The 19,251-nt window shown below is 50.1% G+C and overlaps 1 protein-coding gene across 2 annotated transcripts in view; it reads right to left on the bottom strand.

The window, feature by feature from the left end:
- The window catches only part of BABAM2 (BRISC and BRCA1 A complex member 2), a 133,034-nt gene that overhangs the window by 11,408 nt on the left and 102,375 nt on the right, over positions 1-19,251 (bottom strand). For both annotated transcript variants that reach the window (XM_066595415.1, XM_066595414.1), the window contains one exon: positions 12,436-12,589. In XM_066595415.1, coding sequence (XP_066451512.1) covers positions 12,436-12,589 — 154 coding nt within the window. The remainder of the gene's footprint in view (positions 1-12,435; positions 12,590-19,251) is intronic.

The raw sequence follows: 19,251 nt of genomic DNA, 5'->3' as shown, positions 1-19,251 counted from the left end.
CATGTGATCGCTGTGGCCTCTGATTGGCTGCAGTGGTCCGGCGATAGTTGGTCTTAACCACAGATCGGGAGAACCGCGTAAGCTCAGGGACAGCGGGGGCTGCTGAGGGACAGTGGGGTCTGCTCTGGGACAGCGAGGTCTGCTGAGGGACAGCGGGGTCTGCTCTGGGACAGCGGGGTCTGCTGAGGGACAGCGGGGTCTGCTCTGGGACAACAGGGTATGGCAGTAACTTATTCCCCTCTTACCATTCAAAAAACAAGAGTACTCAGGCAAGTGTGAATGTATGAGGAGGGGTCAGGTCAGAGCCGTCAACCAGCTATAATCTGTACTACTCCTGATATGGTGTGCCTGCCTGTCTCAGGTTAGGACTATAAAGATACCTTTTTGCTGCGACTCCATCCAAACACTGATTTACCTATCATGACGCCGGCTCCAGTCTGGGTCGGACCAAGAACAGATAAACTTGTTCTCTGACATAGATTATAGGTTTGCTGACAAGCACTGTTTTGTAATGTAACCTAGATACATAATTAGTTTGGAGTTTATGAAGTTTATATATAGATGACACGCAGCGATCACAAACTTGGTTTTGTGCAATATTTAATTACCAGAAAAGAAAAAAAAAAGTAAAAAAAAATACAAATGAAGGCAAATGTAGCTGCCCGAGAAGGGCGATGAACACGGACCAGCTACGAGCAAATAACTGCGAGTAACGTCCTTTGTTTTTCGCACACAGATTATAAATCATGCGTTCCTCTGTAGTCACACCCAGAGCTGCATTCATAATTCTGCCACCTGCCACTTGGAATCCATCCGCTATACTGTGTTGTAATGCATTACGAGAAGTGTATTCTCAATATTAGACTTCTGCCTGGATATGAAACGCACTACATCTCTGACCATGCAGGAGGGGGCAGGAGAGAAATGCAAGATCCAGCAGCCTAAGAGCTGACAGCTCGTGTTTGCAGCTTTAGGAGTGATTGGAGTAAAAGATATGCAGAAACTCAAGATCAATGCAATGTTAGTGAAAAGTGTCTTCATAGATATGTAGGGTACAATGGGGATTTAAAGGGGTTGTCCAGGAGTAGAAAAATATGGCTGCTATCTTCCAAAACAGCACCACCTCTGTGCATAGGTTGTGTTTGGTATTGCACCTTAGTTCTATTGAAGTGAATGGGAACTGAACTGCAATACCAGACACATCCCACGGACAATGGTGGCAGAATATGCTGTGCTCAATACGTACACATTTTATAACCTCAGGACTCCTCTGTTTTCATGCGCTTCACCCAAAACTTTCCAATTTGATGTTTGTGCGCAATCCCACATTATAGGGGATCATAGTATGCAAATATCAGAAGTAGGGCATTAAAAGGTGTCAGGATGTAGGGGGTCAGTGGCAGAGACTGGTGGAGGAAGGGGGCATCCTGGAGGGTTAACTTCTCTTTCTTGCCCTTCATAAATCTTGAAGGCAGATGGGAAGCTTTGGAGGAAATAGCCCTCGGGGATGGGAAATAGGGGAGGAAATGGTCCCCAGGAAGCAAGAGAAGAAATGGTCCCTGGGAAGGGAAAGCAAGGGAGGAAATGGCCCCTTGAAAATGGGAAGCTTAGTAGAGCTTTGTCCACAGGGATGGGAAGCAAGGAAGGAAATGGTCCCGAGGAACAGGAAGCAAGAGAGGAAATGGTACCTGGGAAACAAGGGAGAAAATCGTCCCCGAGGTTGAAAAGCTTGGGAGAGCTTCATCCATGAGAACAGGAAGCTCAGAAGGAAATCGTTTTTTTGGAACAGGAAGCTCAGGAGGAAGTCCCTGGGGACAGGAAGCTTGAGAGGGTTCGTCCACGGGAGCAGGAAGCTCCAGATAAAAATGTCCCTGGGTATGGCTAGCTCAGGAGGAAATCGTCCCTGGGGATGAGAAGCTTAGAAAGGATTTATCTGCTTGAAACAGGAAGCTCAGGAGAAAATCGTCCCCAGACACGGGTAGCTTGGGAGGAAATGATCCATGGGAGCATGAAGTTTGGAAGAAAATCGTCCCCGGGCACTGGAAGCTCAGGAGGAAATTGTCCCCAGAGAAGGGAAGCTCGGGAGGAAATAATCATTGGGAGCAGGAAGTTTGGGAGAAAATTGTCCACAGGGATAGGAACCAAGGAAGAAAATTGTTCACAAGGACAAGAAGCAAGCGTGGGAGTCATTCCCAGGGACCTCAATCTCAGGAGCAAATCCTCCACATTCTACTCTGGGTGTACAACCTTAAGAAGTTCATTGGTGGCCTTACTTTAATCACGGTTTGGATCGTTATGGGGCAGAATACCCTGCATGACACTAGTGTGATATTGTTGAAAGCTTTTGTAGAATACCCAAAAGTCCCCAAAATACGTGAAGTCCAGGGCTGCCTGTCGGAAATTTACGGTTGTTGGTCCTGAATTGGTTGAGCTTTACAAGATTTATTGACATTTAAACTCCAGGATTGACTTCAGAGGGTTTCCCCAGTCCTGAGCCGATTTCCCCGGTCCTGAGCTGACTTCCCCGATCCTGAGCCGATTTCCCCGGTTCTGAGCCTTCTACCTCCAGGATTTCTATTGTTCCTATGAAGCGATTAAAAAGTTCTGGGTAATCCGGTGGCCTTAAGGTGAATGGAGCGTAGGGCGAGCCGCGCAGAGTCTAAAGGTTACTGCTTGGGAGCTGAACACAAACAAACAGCCATAAAACCAGTTGTGATAAACAAGGCGTCCGCGATGGGGCGAACCCTCCTGTCAGGCAGCCAAGAACAGGTTGTTTTGGGTGTTAGGTGTAATCACGAACAAGTTTTCTTTCCTGGTCTTAGGACAAGTCAGAGCAAGAGCGCAAGAAATAACAAAGAGGAAAACATACAAAACGAGGCGGCGATCCCAAGCTTGTAGTGAAACTACAACTCCCAACATGGCCTCGCAGCAGCCGCTCACGCTGGGAGTTGTAGTCTCGCTATGGGTTTCAGCTGCATCTTTCACATTTTGCAGCCCAATCCTCGGGTTTTGACCTGTTTTGTTTTTATTCTTCTATATTTTAAGGTCTAAGGCAGCAGAATGCAGTCCTAATTTCACACTCACAACCTGAAGGTTGCGGGTTCAATCCCCGTGTGGTTCAGGTAGCCGGCTCAAGGTAGACTCAGCCTTCCATCCTTCTGAGGTTGGTAAAATGAGTACCCAGGTTGGTGGGGGGTAATAAATGAATTTCCTGAAAGCGCTGCGGAATGAGTTGGCGCTATACAAATAACAAGATTTATTTATATGATGGCAGGCTGGGTTACTGTGGCCGTGTCATAGGCATGTAGGCACTCCGTGGGCCTCTGTTCACCCATGGTAGCGGTGCTTCTAGGAGACAATGGGCCACACTTATTAGCTAGAGATGGTTTCTGCTAAATTCGTACCTTTTAATACAGGGTGTATTCGTAGAGACGGGTCCGGTACTGGTGTGCTATATTAAAATAATAGTGTACATGCATAGGAAGGCATGGATGCGCTACATGATGGTATGGTACACGGATCCCTGGGGCGCGGATCACGGATTTCAAATTTTCTTGGCCCCTGTAAGGGATAGAGAGTAAAGCCCAAGTTGAAGAGCAGCATGTGAGAAGCAGAAATCCACGTCTCTCTAAATGGCGTGGGACCGCTGCTATGGCTGAAGTAAGGACAGTGTACTGGAAGCGGCCTCCGTCTGCTACCATACATGCATGGAGCCATTGGGCTGATGCTTTAACCCTTTGCAATCCAATTTTGGATTCAGGGTTTCCTAGGGGGTTTTCTCTTTCTGCCATTATACAACAGCACCATCTGCTGGCTTGAGCCAGTACTGCAATATGGGGCATGCTGGAGAGGCCCCTGGCAACAGAGCGGCCAGTAATATACAGTAAGAATACCCTGCCAGACGTATTTCGACATCGGAGCTATACAGCCTTCAATCAGAATGTCTCTAGACGTCAGACAGTGGATTGGAAAGGGTTAATTGCGGGACCGTGTGAGTAAACGGCGAAGCGCCAATTCAGTGCAGACGCAATGTAAATACTAGTAAGAGAACGACCCAGTCAGAAAACAATGCTAATCTCAGTGTGAACGTGTCGGTTAGAGTTTGGCGCGATCGCCTCCTTGGATCCGTGTTTGTTTCAGGGACTCTCTATGCGGATCGGTACCCGATTCTCCTGCAGACGACAGTGGAGGGCTTCCTGGATGATCGGTCTCTATCGTAGCAGGAGAAGATCACTTCCAGTATTCTTCCCGTACTTCAGTCATAACAGCCGTCCAATGGGACTTAGAGAGACGCGAAAAGAGGATTTCTGCTACTCTTCAACTTTGCAATTGGGTTTTACTCTCTCTCTCACAGGGGCCACAACACAAAATTGCAATCCATGTTTCAGGGTTCTGTAACAAGCTGTCGAATGGGACATGGCACATTCTTCTCCTTGTGTACTATCATACAACACGAATCCATTATATGGCAGCATGCACTCATGTCAAAGAAAAGCATTGAAGGGAGCACACTCCGTATTAGTTCCACTTTATAAAGTAAATTTCCTAAAATCCCGGCGTGACAGGGAAGCACCAGCTGTCACACTACTGACTGACTTGGCTCCAATGCTTAAAGGGATTCTCCACTTTCACAGTCCCATCTTGTTAGAAGGTTCCCTTACCAATAAGCCGATCACAAAGTGCTAGGACATCCCAGTAATCAGCTGTAATCTATGGAAAAACTGTCAGGAGGTGTTCAGCTTTCCTGCAGCACCTCCACAGGAGAAAGGAAGTATTACACAGTGAGCATTCAGATCAATGGGCTGTCTGTAACACAGGACAGGATGGGTCCTCCAGGGTAAGAGATGCTCTTTCTAAATGCTCCAGTCTCTTTGTCCAGAGTGGAGGGTGCTTCTTGTTTGTGCCGATTTCTTGATTACTGGTTCTGGCTTTACCCAGGCTACTCTGCACTCTCTACTCCTGACCTCGGTTTGCTTTACTAACCATTCTCTTGTCTGCCCCAATTCTTGGCCTGTTTGTACCGTACTGAACTTACCCTGCATACGCTATCCCCCGCACCTCTCACGTTGAAGTATACACAGCCTGCCTCGATCCCAGACTCCTCTAACAACCCCTCCGTTCACATGCTCAGGTACTACACCTTAGTTTGTAGTTGCATCAGCAGCCACATAATTGGGACTAATTTTAGTGTAACGGCTTGGAAACCGCGCAGCGAAGCCCAAATCCCAACTGGTGGGGTAAAAGGGTGAAGACCTGAATTCCTCAGGTGTCACTTCTAGATTTGGCCCAAAGTCAAACCGATGTGTGGCACAGCAGATCCTCAGCGGCTGATCCTGACAATTACCTCCCAATAAATAGCGCACGGACTACGGCATCCTCTTACTGCTGCTGAAAAATACAGCAAAATATTATACAAAAGATGGGAAAAAAAAAAAAGGAAAACTCCTCTATTTTCTCACTTAGCAACTTTGGTTTGTGCAGTATTTACTGGAAAAGGCAGAAAATGAGGAGCGGGGGCGAGAGTGCACACACAGCCGGTATTAGTGTCATGTAAAGTGGAGGATTATGGGTGAAGGCTATCAGTGCGACAATGAATAAGATATAATTATCGCATAATCCTATTCTCCCGGTGCGCAGTGCTCCCATTAAGAGGCTGCTGAGTGCTGTTTCTAAAATAGCGCTGTCAGAGTGCGGCATAATTATACGGTTTGCAGGCACGAGAAATAAGACGCAACTTGTGAGGAATTTTTTTTTTTGAGGGGGGGGGGGGGGATGTTGAAATTTCCACATCTGCTGGAGTGGAAGCCGTCAACCTACATGGAATACGCTGTCTGCCTACGAAAGGGCATTAACCCCTCCATGTCATTTTAGTCTTTGGGGCGCATTTTTTTTTTTAATATATTTTTTTTTATTTTAACACGGCATTTGACAATCCAGAATATCTGCAAATCCAGCGCTGAGCTGCAGAACGTCTCGTCTAACGATGCAAAAACAACTGGATTCGCAATCTACTTCCTGTCCTAAAGTTATACATATCCCCCGATTTTCGGTCGCAGGTCACGTGACGCCAACCACAGTGTGCGATTCCTCTTCTGATGACGTCCTGTACCGTGGTCCTGTGGTTCGCTTCTTACATTCCTCTCCCCCAATGTATGGGACGTGATGCAACATACAAAGGCCAAGGAATTTGAGCATGCGTGGGTCACGTGCGCATGCGCAGAAGATAGTATTCATGGATGTTCTACGGATGTAATGATTATGCCCCTATATTGTTGCAAGCCAATTAACCCTTTGTAATCCAATTTTGGATTCAGGGTTTCCTAGGGGGCTTTCTCTTTCTGCCATTATACAATTGTGCCATCTGCTGGTTAGAGCCAGTACTGCGGTATGTGACACGCTGGAGAGGCCCCAGACAACAGAGCGGCCAGTAATATACAGTAAGAATACCCTGCTGGACGTCTCCCGACATCGGAGCTGTACAGCCTTCAATCAAAATGTCTTTAGACATCAGACAGTGGATTGGAAAGGGTTAATGTACTGTCTATTGCGTATGTGTGTGGGAGGGGGCGGGGGGTAAATGAACCCTAATTAACGTAAGCCTTGAACTTCTGGAAAGACATTCGGATATTAGGGAAGGAATAGGCTTTCTGCACCGGATGGCAGCTGAGCATTTGATATTTATGAAGCCAACACCGAGATCCTGCTACATTCTAAACCTGAGCGATCGCTGCTTTCTCCAGACTCCGGCACAGAAAGGGTTACGTACGAAGGGTCAGACTGTAGCTGCTGGCACTCGGTGCCCTTTACAGCATAATTACTGTAACATGGAATCAGGCGGGCATTTCCATGCCGGGTGTGTGCAGGCCCTCGCACGCCTGCCGACCGCTCTGGATTAGTGTCATGTGATGTCTGAAGCCGTCTGCTCTCATTAACCCCCGCACTATTTCATCTGTCAGCAGATTAACCCGTAGACGCAGGCCGTGTGGATGTTGTTTGCTGGCAGAGAATCCTGGTACATGAAATTACATACAGATGCTTCCTCGCACGAGGGACGGCTCATTAACCAGAACGGGCGATTAACCTTTAGAGTAAAGAAACAAACCTTACAAAATAGGATTCTTCGGGGTACGTCCACATGGGCCACAGTTCAGCAGCGGAAAATGGGATGCGGATTTTGGCACGGATTCATTGCACATTCTATACCCTCATTTAAAGAGGTGAAATCCGCAGAGTAAAGCCGCAATATACATTGACACGCTGAGGAATTACAATCCGCAACGCAGTTCGATTTATGCGGCAGATTTATTTTCCAGTAGCATGTGGATGGCATTTCCTGAAAGCTCATCTACTCTGACGGTACTGTAAAACACAGTGGCTTTCTGCAGCCAATTCCTCTTTTAGGGATAATATGCATTGTTTTCCCTAAACTTCTTCCCCCGACACTTCCTCCCCTGACCTCCTTCCCCCGATACTTCCTCCCTTGATCTCCTTTCCCCGACACTTCCTCCCTTGATCTCCTTTCCCCGACACTTCCTCCCTTGATCTCCTTTCCCCGACACTTCCTCCCTTGATCTCCTTTCCCCGACACTTCCTCCCTTGATCTCCTTTCCCCGACACTTCCTCCCTTGATCTCCTTTCCCCGACACTTCCTCCCTTGATCTCCTTTCCCCGACACTTCCTCCCTTGATCTCCTTTCCCCCGACACTTCCTCCCTTGATCTCCTTTCCCCCGACACTTCCTCCCTTGATCTCCTTTCCCCCGACACTTCCTCCCTTGATCTCCTTTCCCCGACACTTCCTCCCTTGATCTCCTTTCCCCGACACTTCCTCCACTGATCTCCTCCCCCGATCTCCTTTCCCCGACACTTCCTCCACTGATCTCCTCCCCCGATCTCCTTTCCCCGACACTTCCTCCACTGATCTCCTCCCCCGATCTCCTTTCCCCGACACTTCCTCCACTGATCTCCTCCCCCGATCTCCTTTCCCCGACACTTCCTCCACTGATCTCCTCCCCCGATCTCCGTCGCCCGGCACTTCCGCCACCGGCCTCCGTCGCCCGGCACTTCCGCCACCGGCCTCCGTCGCCCGGCACTTCCGCCACCGGCCTCCGTCGCCCGGCACTTCCGCCACCGGCCTCCGTCGACCGGCACTTCCGCCACCGGCCTCCGTCGACCGGCACTTCCGCCACCGGCCTCCGTCGACCGGCACTTCCGCCACCGGCCTCCGTCGACCGGCACTTCCGCCACCGGCCTCCGTCGACCGGCACTTCCGCCACCGGCCTCCGTCGACCGGCACTTCCGCCACCGGCCTCCGTCGACCGGCACTTCCGCCACCGGCCTCCGTCGACCGGCACTTCCGCCACCGGCCTCCGTCGACCGGCACTTCCGCCACCGGCCTCCGTCGACCGGCACTTCCGCCACCGGCCTCCGTCGACCGGCACTTCCGCCACCGGCCTCCGTCGACCGGCACTTCCGCCACCGGCCTCCGTCGACCGGCACTTCCGCCACCGGCCTCTGTCGCCCGGCACTTCTCTCCCTGACCTCCGTCCCCCGACACTTCCGCCACCGATCTCCTCCTCCACACCCTTCCTCCCCGCACGTCTTCCCCTGACCTCCTCCTCGCACGTCTTCCCCTGACCTCCTCCTCGCACGTCTTCCCCTGACCTCCTCCTCGCACGTCTTCCCCTGACCTCCTCCTCGCACGTCTTCCCCTGACCTCCTCCTCGCACGTCTTCCCCTGACCTCCTCCTCGCACGTCTTCCCCTGACCTCCTCCTCGCACGTCTTCCCCTGACCTCCTCCTCGCACGTCTTCCCCTGACCTCCTCCTCGCACGTCTTCCCCTGACCTTCTCCTAGCACTTTTTCCCCTCACCTCCTCCCCCAACACTTTCTCCCCTAATCTTCTCCCTGCACTTCCTCCCCTCACATCCACCCCTGACGACTTTCCCCAGCACTTCCTCCCCCCGACCTCCTCCCCACTGACCTCTTCCCCACTGACCTCTTCCTCGCTCCTCCTCCCCTGACCTCCTTCTCGCACCCCCTCCCCTGACCTCCTCCTCGCACTTCTTGCCCTGACCTCCTCCTCGCACTTCTTGCCCCTGACCTCCCCCTCGCACTTCTTGCCCCTGACCTCCCCCTCGCACTTCTTGCCCCTGACCTCCCCCTCGCACTTCTTGCCCCTGACCTCCCCCTCGCACTTCTTGCCCCTGACCTCCCCCTCGCACTTCTTGCCCCTGACCTCCCCCTCGCACTTCTTGCCCCTGACCTCCCCCTCGCACTTCTTGCCCCTGACCTCCCCCTCGCACTTCTTGCCCCTGACCTCCCCCTCGCACTTCTTGCCCCTGACCTCCCCCTCGCACTTCTTGCCCCTGACCTCCCCCTCGCACTTCTTGCCCCTGACCTCCCCCTCGCACTTCTTGCCCCTGACCTCCCCCTCGCACTTCTTGCCCCTGACCTCCCCCTCGCACTTCTTGCCCCTGACCTCCCCCTCGCACTTCTTGCCCCTGACCTCCCCCTCGCACTTCTTGCCCCTGACCTCCCCCTCGCACTTCTTGCCCCTGACCTCCCCCTCGCACTTCTTGCCCCTGACCTCCCCCTCGCACTTCTTGCCCCTGACCTCCCCCTCGCACTTCTTGCCCCTGACCTCCCCCTCGCACTTCTTGCCCCTGACCTCCCCCTCGCACTTCTTGCCCCTGACCTCCCCCTCGCACTTCTTGCCCCTGACCTCCCCCTCGCACTTCTTGCCCCTGACCTCCTCCTCGCACTTCTTGCCCCTGACCTCCTCCTCGCACTTCTTGCCCCTGACCTCCTCCTCGCACTTCTTGCCCCTGACCTCCTCCTCGCACTTCTTGCCCCTGACCTCCTCCTCGCACTTCTTGCCCCTGACCTCCTCCTCGCACTTCTTGCCCCTGACCTCCTCCTCGCACTTCTTGCCCCTGACCTCCTCCTCGCACTTCTTGCCCCTGACCTCCTCCTCGCACTTCTTGCCCCTGACCTCCTCCTCGCACTTCTTGCCCCTGACCTCCTCCTCGCACTTCTTGCCCCTGACCTCCTCCTCGCACTTCTTGCCCCTGACCTCCTCCTCGCACTTCTTGCCCCTGACCTCCTCCTCGCACTTCTTGCCCCTGACCTCCTCCTCGCACTTCTTCACCTGACCTCCTCCCCCAACACTGACGACCTTCCCCAGCACTTCCTCCCCCTGACCTCCCCCCCCCGTATTCCTCCCCTGACCTCCTCCCCTCCCATTTCCTCCCCTAACCTTCTCTTTCCTGCACCTCCTACCCTGACCTCCTTCCCCCGACACTTTCTCCCCTGATATCCTCCCCACACCTGGGTACTTTCCTCTCTTTCTACTTTATATATTATATCACAATTAAGTCTGAAAAAAACTAGAAAGAAATCTCTGTGTCCCAGGAGATCAGCCATGTCCCCTCCTCCTCACTGACCTGTAGATATCTGGCTGCAGCAGGAGCCTCTCCCGTCTGCTCTATTTGTAGTCAAAGTCATGCTCCTTTACAAAGTCCACCTCCTCGGCTGTGCAATAGCCATAAATGGAATAGATGAGCAGGAGATTACCTCCTCTTTGTTCTGTGCAGGATTTCTACAGGACTGTTAAGCCCCATTAAAATGCAACGATTATTGCTTAAAATTCACTCAAACTATGTATTTTGAGTGATAATCATTGCAGATAAATGCTACCATCATTTGTTTTTCGTCCGAACGATGATTTTTAGTTGAGTTTAAAATCCATCGTTTGGCTGGAGAGCTGATAGCAGGGACCGCATGCTGTGATTCTCCACGGGAGTGCTGATAACATTGTATTCAGCTGCAGTCCCCCGGGAGAACAAATGGGCTGTATGCAGATAACAGACCACTTGCTGTTATCTGCATACAGCAAAGGGAGGCTCATTTACATGCAAATGCAGCCAATAAGCTACTAATGGGCATTAGTGCCCATTAGCAGCTTATGCAAAACGATCGCTCAAACTGTCAGTCATCCTATCTTTTGAACGAATCATCTTTGCGTGTAAATGGGGCTTCTGTTTCAGAAACACTGAAAAAAGTGCTGCAGAGTAAGCACAAGATTATCTCCAGTTCATTCTATCATTCATTCCTAGAATTACTGTTCCTTAAAGGTCTTATCTTTCATATAAGCCACCATTTGCTGTCAATGAACTTTTGCAGACACAACATTGTATTCATAAATTCAGCTCTTCTTATGTCCCTTTTACACGGGATGAGCACGAGTGCTGGTGTCACCGCTAAGGTCGTCAGCACTCGTGCAGAGCGTTTACACTGACAAGACTTCACCACTGGATCACGGGCTTCTCGCTCAGCGCTTCCCATTCTACGTGAAGCGCTGAGCGGGGAGCATTTAGGCCGACTTCTCACGACCAGGTCAAATTCTGCATGTGGGATCCCACTGCGGATTCCGGCGGTGTAGCTGGCCAGCGACCTTACATAGCTGTGATTTCTGTATTGCTGATGACCGCCGTGTTTCGCCGTCGGTAATGTGCAGTACAGATTCTTTTTTTAATATTTGTATTTCCCACGCTGTTGCTAACCGATGAGGCGGGTACCCACAGCTCAGGGGCATAGGAATCCGTTCATGTGAAGCCAGCCTTACCCTAAGCGACAAATCTGCGATCCAGTGATGGTTTTTATGCTGACCGAAAGTGAGCGATAAGAACTCGCGAGCGAATAGTGAGCGATTTTTTTTAAAATTTATACTGCCTGATTATCACTCAAATTAATTGTTTGAACGAATTTTGAGCAATAATCGTCCCGTGTTAAATGGTCCATTTGGGTCCTTTCAGACCGGATGGTTGTCGGGAGCTTATAGAGATTCTCTCACCATCTTTTTGCACCCCTCTCTGATGGCAACACAATATAATACCTGTCAGGCCGATTACAGAGATAGATCTGTTGTGTGTATCGGTGCAGTAGTTTGGGAGAAACTTGCATTTTATCAGTAGTAGCACACGCATCGAGGACTACTTCAAGTAATCCTGGATATTCATGATCTGCAGGCTACCTACACCCACTGATCGATTCTTCTCTGCTTATTACTGTGTATTGAGAGAGAAGCCAATCATTGGCTGAAGGGTGGGGTGGGTGTGGCTAGCCTGCAGCTCATAAATATGCAGGACTACTTCTGGGTCTGGTTTCTACTAATTAAATGCACGTTTCTCCAAATCTACTGCATAGATACATATAGCAGACATGCAGATGATTGGGGAGCTCAGGAAAGCTGGATGATGCCCCAATGAGGCGCTGAACTAGCGGTCATGTGGAACAGATAGAAGTAAGACACGAAGGAACAGAATACGACTCTGGTCCTTACTGTAGAAATGCTGCTTAAAGCACATTAATGTTTAACCCATTGGGTACATTCTTGGTAAGAAGCATTTAAAGGGCCAGTAGCATTCAGATCTTACTTTGCTCTCTTTGCCATCTCGTTGCCGTCCCAGCGAGGGCTGTACGGATAGTTCTTCTGGGCCTGTGAATACAGCTGTCCGCTGTTGGTGAAGTGGTAGACAGACTGAAATGTCAGCATAGGCTGATCCCGGGGGAAATACAGAGGCAGGTCAACTGCAAAGACACAAACAGAACTAGTCAGTACAGGATCTCCACATGACCGTTCTATGGGGATGAAGACTGATAACATTTCAACACACACCATCAGAAGGATAGCTTTTCTGCATAGCGTAAATATCTTTATGAAAGATGATCAGAAACCGGATGACAGGAGGGCCTGCCAGAGGCTGAAGTTTACTTCCAGCTCATTCAATGCTGTTTACTGGTACTTTAGATCGTGCTGAGAGTTCCAGCTATGAGAGGGGAGAAAGAGCTGCATCGCTCAGTGTTTGGACACAGAACTGTTCACATGGCTGCTGCGGGGACCAAATAGGGTGAAACAGGTCAAATACAAGTCGGAATATTTTGCAAACTACTGAAAGTTAATACTTTGTATTAATCATTCTGTGCTGATCTGGAGTTACATTGTGACCGATACTCCAATCACATCCAGAGCTGCATTAGTAAGAATTTCCACCTGAAATCAATCAGTACTATCCGAACATAGTTCTCTAGTAGCATATGGGCAGCATTAAAGAGACAGTTTGCATACATGAATCTAACATGACGGATTTCCAACAAACGACCATAATGCAGTGCGCCCAGTCGCAGTGATCCGTGAGGGATGCCATAATTTTTGCATCGCACTGTGACTTGTGTAAATGCTATCACTCTAATAATGCGTTACAGCACTGTCCAGATACTAAACCAGCAGACCTTACTGTGAGGCGCTATACCCGGAGCTGACAGCAGCTTTGGATGTGATTGGAGGAAAGGACAAGACACAAATCAGGATCAGTAACACAAAGTATTTGAAAAGTTACTTGATTTAACCGAACATTTATGTCCTACCCGTCTCCTAGCAGAAGCTATATTTGCATCACTTAGCTCCGACCCCCCCTCCAGGTATCAGACCGTACAAGGTGACCCTCTCCGGCAGGGACACGACGTCCTTCCGACCTTCACAGATCATTTTCTATTTCAGTTATTGGGCCCAAATTAACTCTGTTAGAGAAGCGTCCGCGTATTAATGACTAATTCTGTAGAGATAATTACTGCCATCTCCTGAAGCGGAACATTTATACCGGGGACAAGATCACCACGCTCCTAAATCACATCCCCCATTTAAACAGCTGACAGACATCGGCGAGGGGGGGGGGGGGCATAGCTGCTGACATCTTAAAGGGGAAGGACAATTTTAGCCCAGGCCTCATTCACATGAGACTAAAACCACGCCTGAAAAATACACACGAAAATCAATTGAAATCTGCGCAATTTCTGACCTTTTCATCTGTGGATGCTGCGGATCCGCTGGTGGATCAGCCCCGTTACAGAAGGTAATCCGCATCAATAACTGAAATGTCAATTTTTTTACTCTACGAAACGATTTTATATCCATTCATGGAAAACTCCTCGCCTCGTCCACTACACTGCGGATCCCACTGAACTCCATGGGACGGTAAAATGATGTGGACTTCAGCACAAAATCCGTGCAGAACACCCAGTGTGAATGGGGTGTTAGCCAGAAGTCACTGAGTCAGTGAACTGAGACATCCACTAACACTGCAGTAACCTATAGACTTCTATGGGAGGGAGATGCATATCCTCTGTAACCTGTGCAGGGAGGAGGAGGTGGTGAGCTGTGACTAGTACCTAGACTTCTATGTAAACATTCTGGTTATGCTGTGTCCTGTGTAGGGAGGGGAAGGTGGTGAGCTGTGACAATCAGCTATAGAATTCTATGTAAACATTCTGGGTATGCTGTGTCCTGTGCAGGGAGAGGGAGGTGGTGAGCTGTGACAATCACCTAGACATCTATGTAAACGTTCTGGGCATGCTCTGTCCTGTGCAGGGAGAGGGAGGTGGTGAGCTGTGACCATCACCTAGACTTCTATGTAAACATTCTGGGTATGCTGTGTATTGTGTAGGGAGGGGAAGGTGGTGAGCTGTGACAATCGGCTATAGACTTCTATGAGAGTGTTTAGGGAATGCTCTGTGGCATATTACTATTACCTATACATTTCTATGGAAGTGTGTTGTGGTTATGCTGTGTCTTGTGCAGCGACGGGGAGGAGGTGAACTGTGACCATCAACTATAGACCTATATGGGAGTGTCGTGGTTACGTTCTGTGACCTATTACTTATATCTATAGATTTCTATGGGAAAGTTTGCAGGTATGCTGTGACTTGTGCAGGGAGGTGGAGGAGGCGAACTGTGAAGTCACCTATAGATTTCCATGTGAGAGTATTGTGGGTATGCTGTGTTCTGTGCAGAAACGGGGAGGACATAAGATCTGACCATCACCTATAGACTTCTAGATGAGAGTGTTGTGGGTATGCTCTGTGTCCTGTGCAGTGAGAGGAGGAGGTAAGCGGTGTCCGTCACCTACAGACTTTTATGGGTGTGTTGTGGGCGTGTTTTGCAGAGGGGGCAGGAGGTCAGCTGTGACCATGACACATTGTAAATGGTACTTTCGGTGTTACGTCTCATAATCCTGTTACATAATTACTGATATCTTTCATTAAAAGGGAAGAATTTGGAAGGGGGGCAGATACTTTTCTACAGCTGGATAGAAGGAAGGACGGCTGTTCTTGGGAGTGAATTCATATGCTGAATAATTACGGATTTCACACTGAAAATCCACAGCACGGCGCCGAACTTCAAATCTGTAACATGTCCATTCAGTCGTGGATTTTACCCTTTTTTTTGTGAAATTCGCACCAAAATTCGCAAGAACATACGTAACACCTGCAGACGTTGCAGCAGGTTTGCTGTGGATTTGTCTGCACGCAGGGACAGTGCGATGCTCCGATGACATGATGGAATTGCTATTCATGCGGTTGATGTGTCCGGGCCCCGCAGCCCCCCAGCACTCAGTACAGCTGCTGGGGTGAAGCAGGGAGACGAGGCGCACAGCAGTAATCTCAGAGCTCTTGTCAGTCATGCCTGGAATTCAGACAGGAAGTCACCTGGAATCACCCGCCGCACGCATGCCATACAGCACATTCTATACCAAGCTGTTTACAATAGCACAGCAGAGCACGCAAGGAGCCGGCCGGGGTGCTTCTAGGTCACCGCCACACCATACGCCATCGCAGGGTTAACAGAGGACAGAGGCGCCGGAGGGGAGGGGGGCGCTCAGGACAATTCACTTATACATTATAATAATCTGCTCCATACTTCCAGGAGATTCGCCTCGGAGGAGAAGAAGTAAGTGAAACCTTCAAGAGAAGGGGGAAGGAGAGCCTGATCTGACAAGTAGGGGGAAACTAGGGGCGAAGCTTCAAGGGATGTGCAAAGAACCTTCAACAGCTGCAATCAGCTGGACGAGCGGCGTACGGACGCCCCGATTACCGCCCTGTGTACACAAAGCCGCAATCTCATTTGCTGGCTGGTCGCAACTTTACGTGGTCGGAAAAATCATTGTGGCCCGCAGCACATCTCAACGTTTGATCAGCGATGTCCTGCCGGCAATAACTAAAGGGACCCTCTGTTTTAGAGAGGAGATACATTACCCACAGTTCGTCTCTGAACTATATGAGCCCTTGTCAGGCTGTGTGGGCCATGTGGTTGGTGGCTCAGATTTGCCCTAATCTATAGGTGCTCTTGCTGGGTGTGTGGGCCATGTGATTGGTGGCTCAGATTTGCCCTAATCTATGGGTGCTCTTGCTGGGTGTGTGGGCCATGTGGTTGGTGGCACTGATTTGCCCTAATCTATAGGTGCTCTTGCTGGGTGTGTGGGCCATGTGGTTGGTGGCTCAGATTTGCCCTAATCTATGGGTGCTCTTGCTGGGTGTGCGGGCCATGTGATTGGTGGCTCAGATTTGCCCTAATCTATAGGTGCTCTTGCTGAGCTGTGTGGGCCATGTGGTTGGTGGCTCAGATTTGCTCTAATCTATATGTGCTCTTGCTGAGCTGTGTGGGCCATGTGGTTGATGGCTGAGATTTGCCCTAATCTATAGGTGCTCTTGCTGGGTGTGTGGGCCATGTGGTTGGTGGTTCAGATTTGCTCTAATCTATATGTGCTCTTGCTGGGTGTGTAGGCCATGTGGTTGGTGGTTCAGATTTGCCCTAATCTACAGGTGCTCTTGCTGAGTGTGTGGGCCATGTGGTTGGTGGCTCAGATTTGCCCTAATCTATGGGTGCTCTTGCTGAGTGTGTGGGCCATGTGGTTGGTGGTTCAGATTTGCTCTAATCTATATGTGCTCTTGCTGGGTGTGTAGGCCATGTGGTTGGTGGTTCAGATTTGCCCTAATCTACAGGTGCTCTTGCTGAGTGTGTGGGCCATGTGGTTGGTGGCCCAGATTTGCCCTAATCTATAGATGTCCTTGCTGGGCTGCGTAGGGCCATGTAGTTGGTGGCTCAGATTTGCGATAATCTCTAGGTGCTCTTGCTGGTTGTTTGAGCCATGTGGTTGATGGCTGAGATTTGCCCTAATCTATAGGTGCTCTTGCTGGGTGTGTGGGCCATGTGGTTGGTGGCTCAGATTTGCCCTAATTTATGGGTGCTCTTGCTGGGTGTGTGGGCCATGTGGTTGGTGGTTCAGATTTGCTGTAATCTATATGTGCTCTTGCTGAGCTGTGTGGGCCATGTGGTTGGTGGCTCAGATTTGCTCTAATCTATAGGTGCTCTTGCTGGGTGTGTAGGCCATGTGGTTGGTGGTTCAGATTTGCCCTAATCTATAGGTGCTCTTTCTGGGTGTGTGGGCCATGTGGTTGGTGGTTCAGATTTGCTCTAATCTCTAGGTGCTCTTGCTGGGTGTGTGGGCCATGTGGTTGGTGGTTCAGATTTGCTCTAATCTATGGGTGCCCTTGCTGGGTGTGTGGGCCATGTGGTTGGTGGTTCAGATTTGCTCTAATCTATAGGTGCTCTTGCTGGGTGTGTGGGCCATGTGGTTGGTGGTTCAGATTTGCTCTAATCTATAGGTGCTCTTGCTGGGTGTGTAGGCCATGTGGTTGGTGGTTCAGATTTGCTCTAATCTATAGGTGCTCTTGCTGGGTGTGTGGGCCATGTGGTTGGTGGCTCAGATTTGCCCTAATCTATAGGTGCTCTTGCTGGGTGTGTGGGCCATGTGGTTGGTGGTTCAGATTTGCTCTAATCTATAGGTGCTCTTGCTGGGTGTGTAGGCCATGTGGTTGGTGGCTCAGATTTGCCCTAATCTATGGGTGCTCTTGCTGGGTGTGTGGGCCATGTGGTTGGTGGCACTGATTTGCCCTAATCTATGGGTGCTCTTGCTGGGTGTGTGGGCCATGTGGTTGGTGGTTCAGATTTGCTCTAATCTATAGGTGCTCTTGCTGGGTGTGTGGGCCATGTGGTTGGTGGCCCAGATTTGCCCTAATCTATAGATGTGCTTGCTGGGCTGTGTGGGGCCATGTGGTTGGTGGCTCAGATTTGCGATAATCTCTAGGTGCTCTTGCTGGGTGTGTGGACCATGTGGTTGGTGGCTCAGATTTGCCCTAATCTATGGGTGCTCTTGCTGGGTGTGTGGGCCATGTGGTTGGTGGTTCAGATTTGCTCTAATCTATATGTGCTCTTGCTGGGTGTGTGAGCCATGTGGTTGGTGGCTCCGATTTGCCCTAATCTATGGGTGCTCTTGCTGGGTGTGTGGGCCATGTGGTTGGTGGCTCCGATTTGCTCTAAACTATAGGTGCTCTTGCTGGGCTGTGTGAGCAATGTGATTGGTGGCTCAGATTTGCACTGATCTATAGGAGCCCTTTGACAGGCTGTGGGGGGCGCTGGTCAGATAAGGGCCTCCGGTGATTCTGGGTGGCACACACTCCTTATCTGCGCCTCTACGATTCCTGGCAGTCTTCAGTGACTTTCTATGTAGAAGACAACCAGTGTAAATAGTTACCGGGCTCGGCCCCTGAAAACAGATAAGGAAACCACCAAACACGGGATGAACCTTGTCCACTTTCCTGGCTCGTAGGGCTCTACCTGGCACGTGGCAGCATCTCAGCACGGCCAACTCACAAGTGTCACATGTTACACCTTGGACTGAGCAGCCAATATGGCCGCCAAGCTAGAAGATCTGTCTAGTGCTACAGTGGGATGTATCCTGGAGCAATCAGAGGTCACCCAGGATGCTGGGAAAGCTGGGTGACAATTTTACTAAATCTGTAATGCCAGACATATCAGTGGTCACCCAGAAAGAGACAGATATACGTGGCAGCAAAAGGAATATGTTCAGGATTTGACAGAAGACAACGACTGGAGGACTCAGGAGGGAAGCCTTCACCAGAAGATGATCTGTTCTCAGTCATCACTGCTGGGAAATGTCGCATTTCCTGTCACTGGATGTGACCGCCACATCTGGAACGCATATGACAGATGAAGCCACTGAAGACCTGCCCACCGCGGCTCAGCCAGTCCATATATACCAGAAAGTGTCATATAGGGACCACATGCCCCTCTACTGCTCAGCCAATCCCTATATATATATACACTACCGTTCAAAAGTTTGGGGTCACATTGAAATGTCCTTATTTTTGAAGGAAAAGCACTGTACTTTTCAATGAAGATAACTTTAAACTAGTCCTAACTTTAAACAAATGCACTCTATACATTGCTAATGTGGTAAATGACTATTCTAGCTGCAAATGTCTGTTTTTTTGTGCAAAATCTACAAAGGTGAATAGAGGCCCATTTCCAGCAACTATCACTCCAGTGTTCTAAT

Source organism: Eleutherodactylus coqui, chromosome 3 (genome assembly GCF_035609145.1).
Source record: "Eleutherodactylus coqui strain aEleCoq1 chromosome 3, aEleCoq1.hap1, whole genome shotgun sequence".
NCBI classification, from domain to species: domain Eukaryota; kingdom Metazoa; phylum Chordata; class Amphibia; order Anura; family Eleutherodactylidae; genus Eleutherodactylus; species Eleutherodactylus coqui.
The sequence above is the reverse complement of the archived record's forward strand: the minus strand, read 5'-3'. Positions and strand labels throughout refer to the sequence as shown.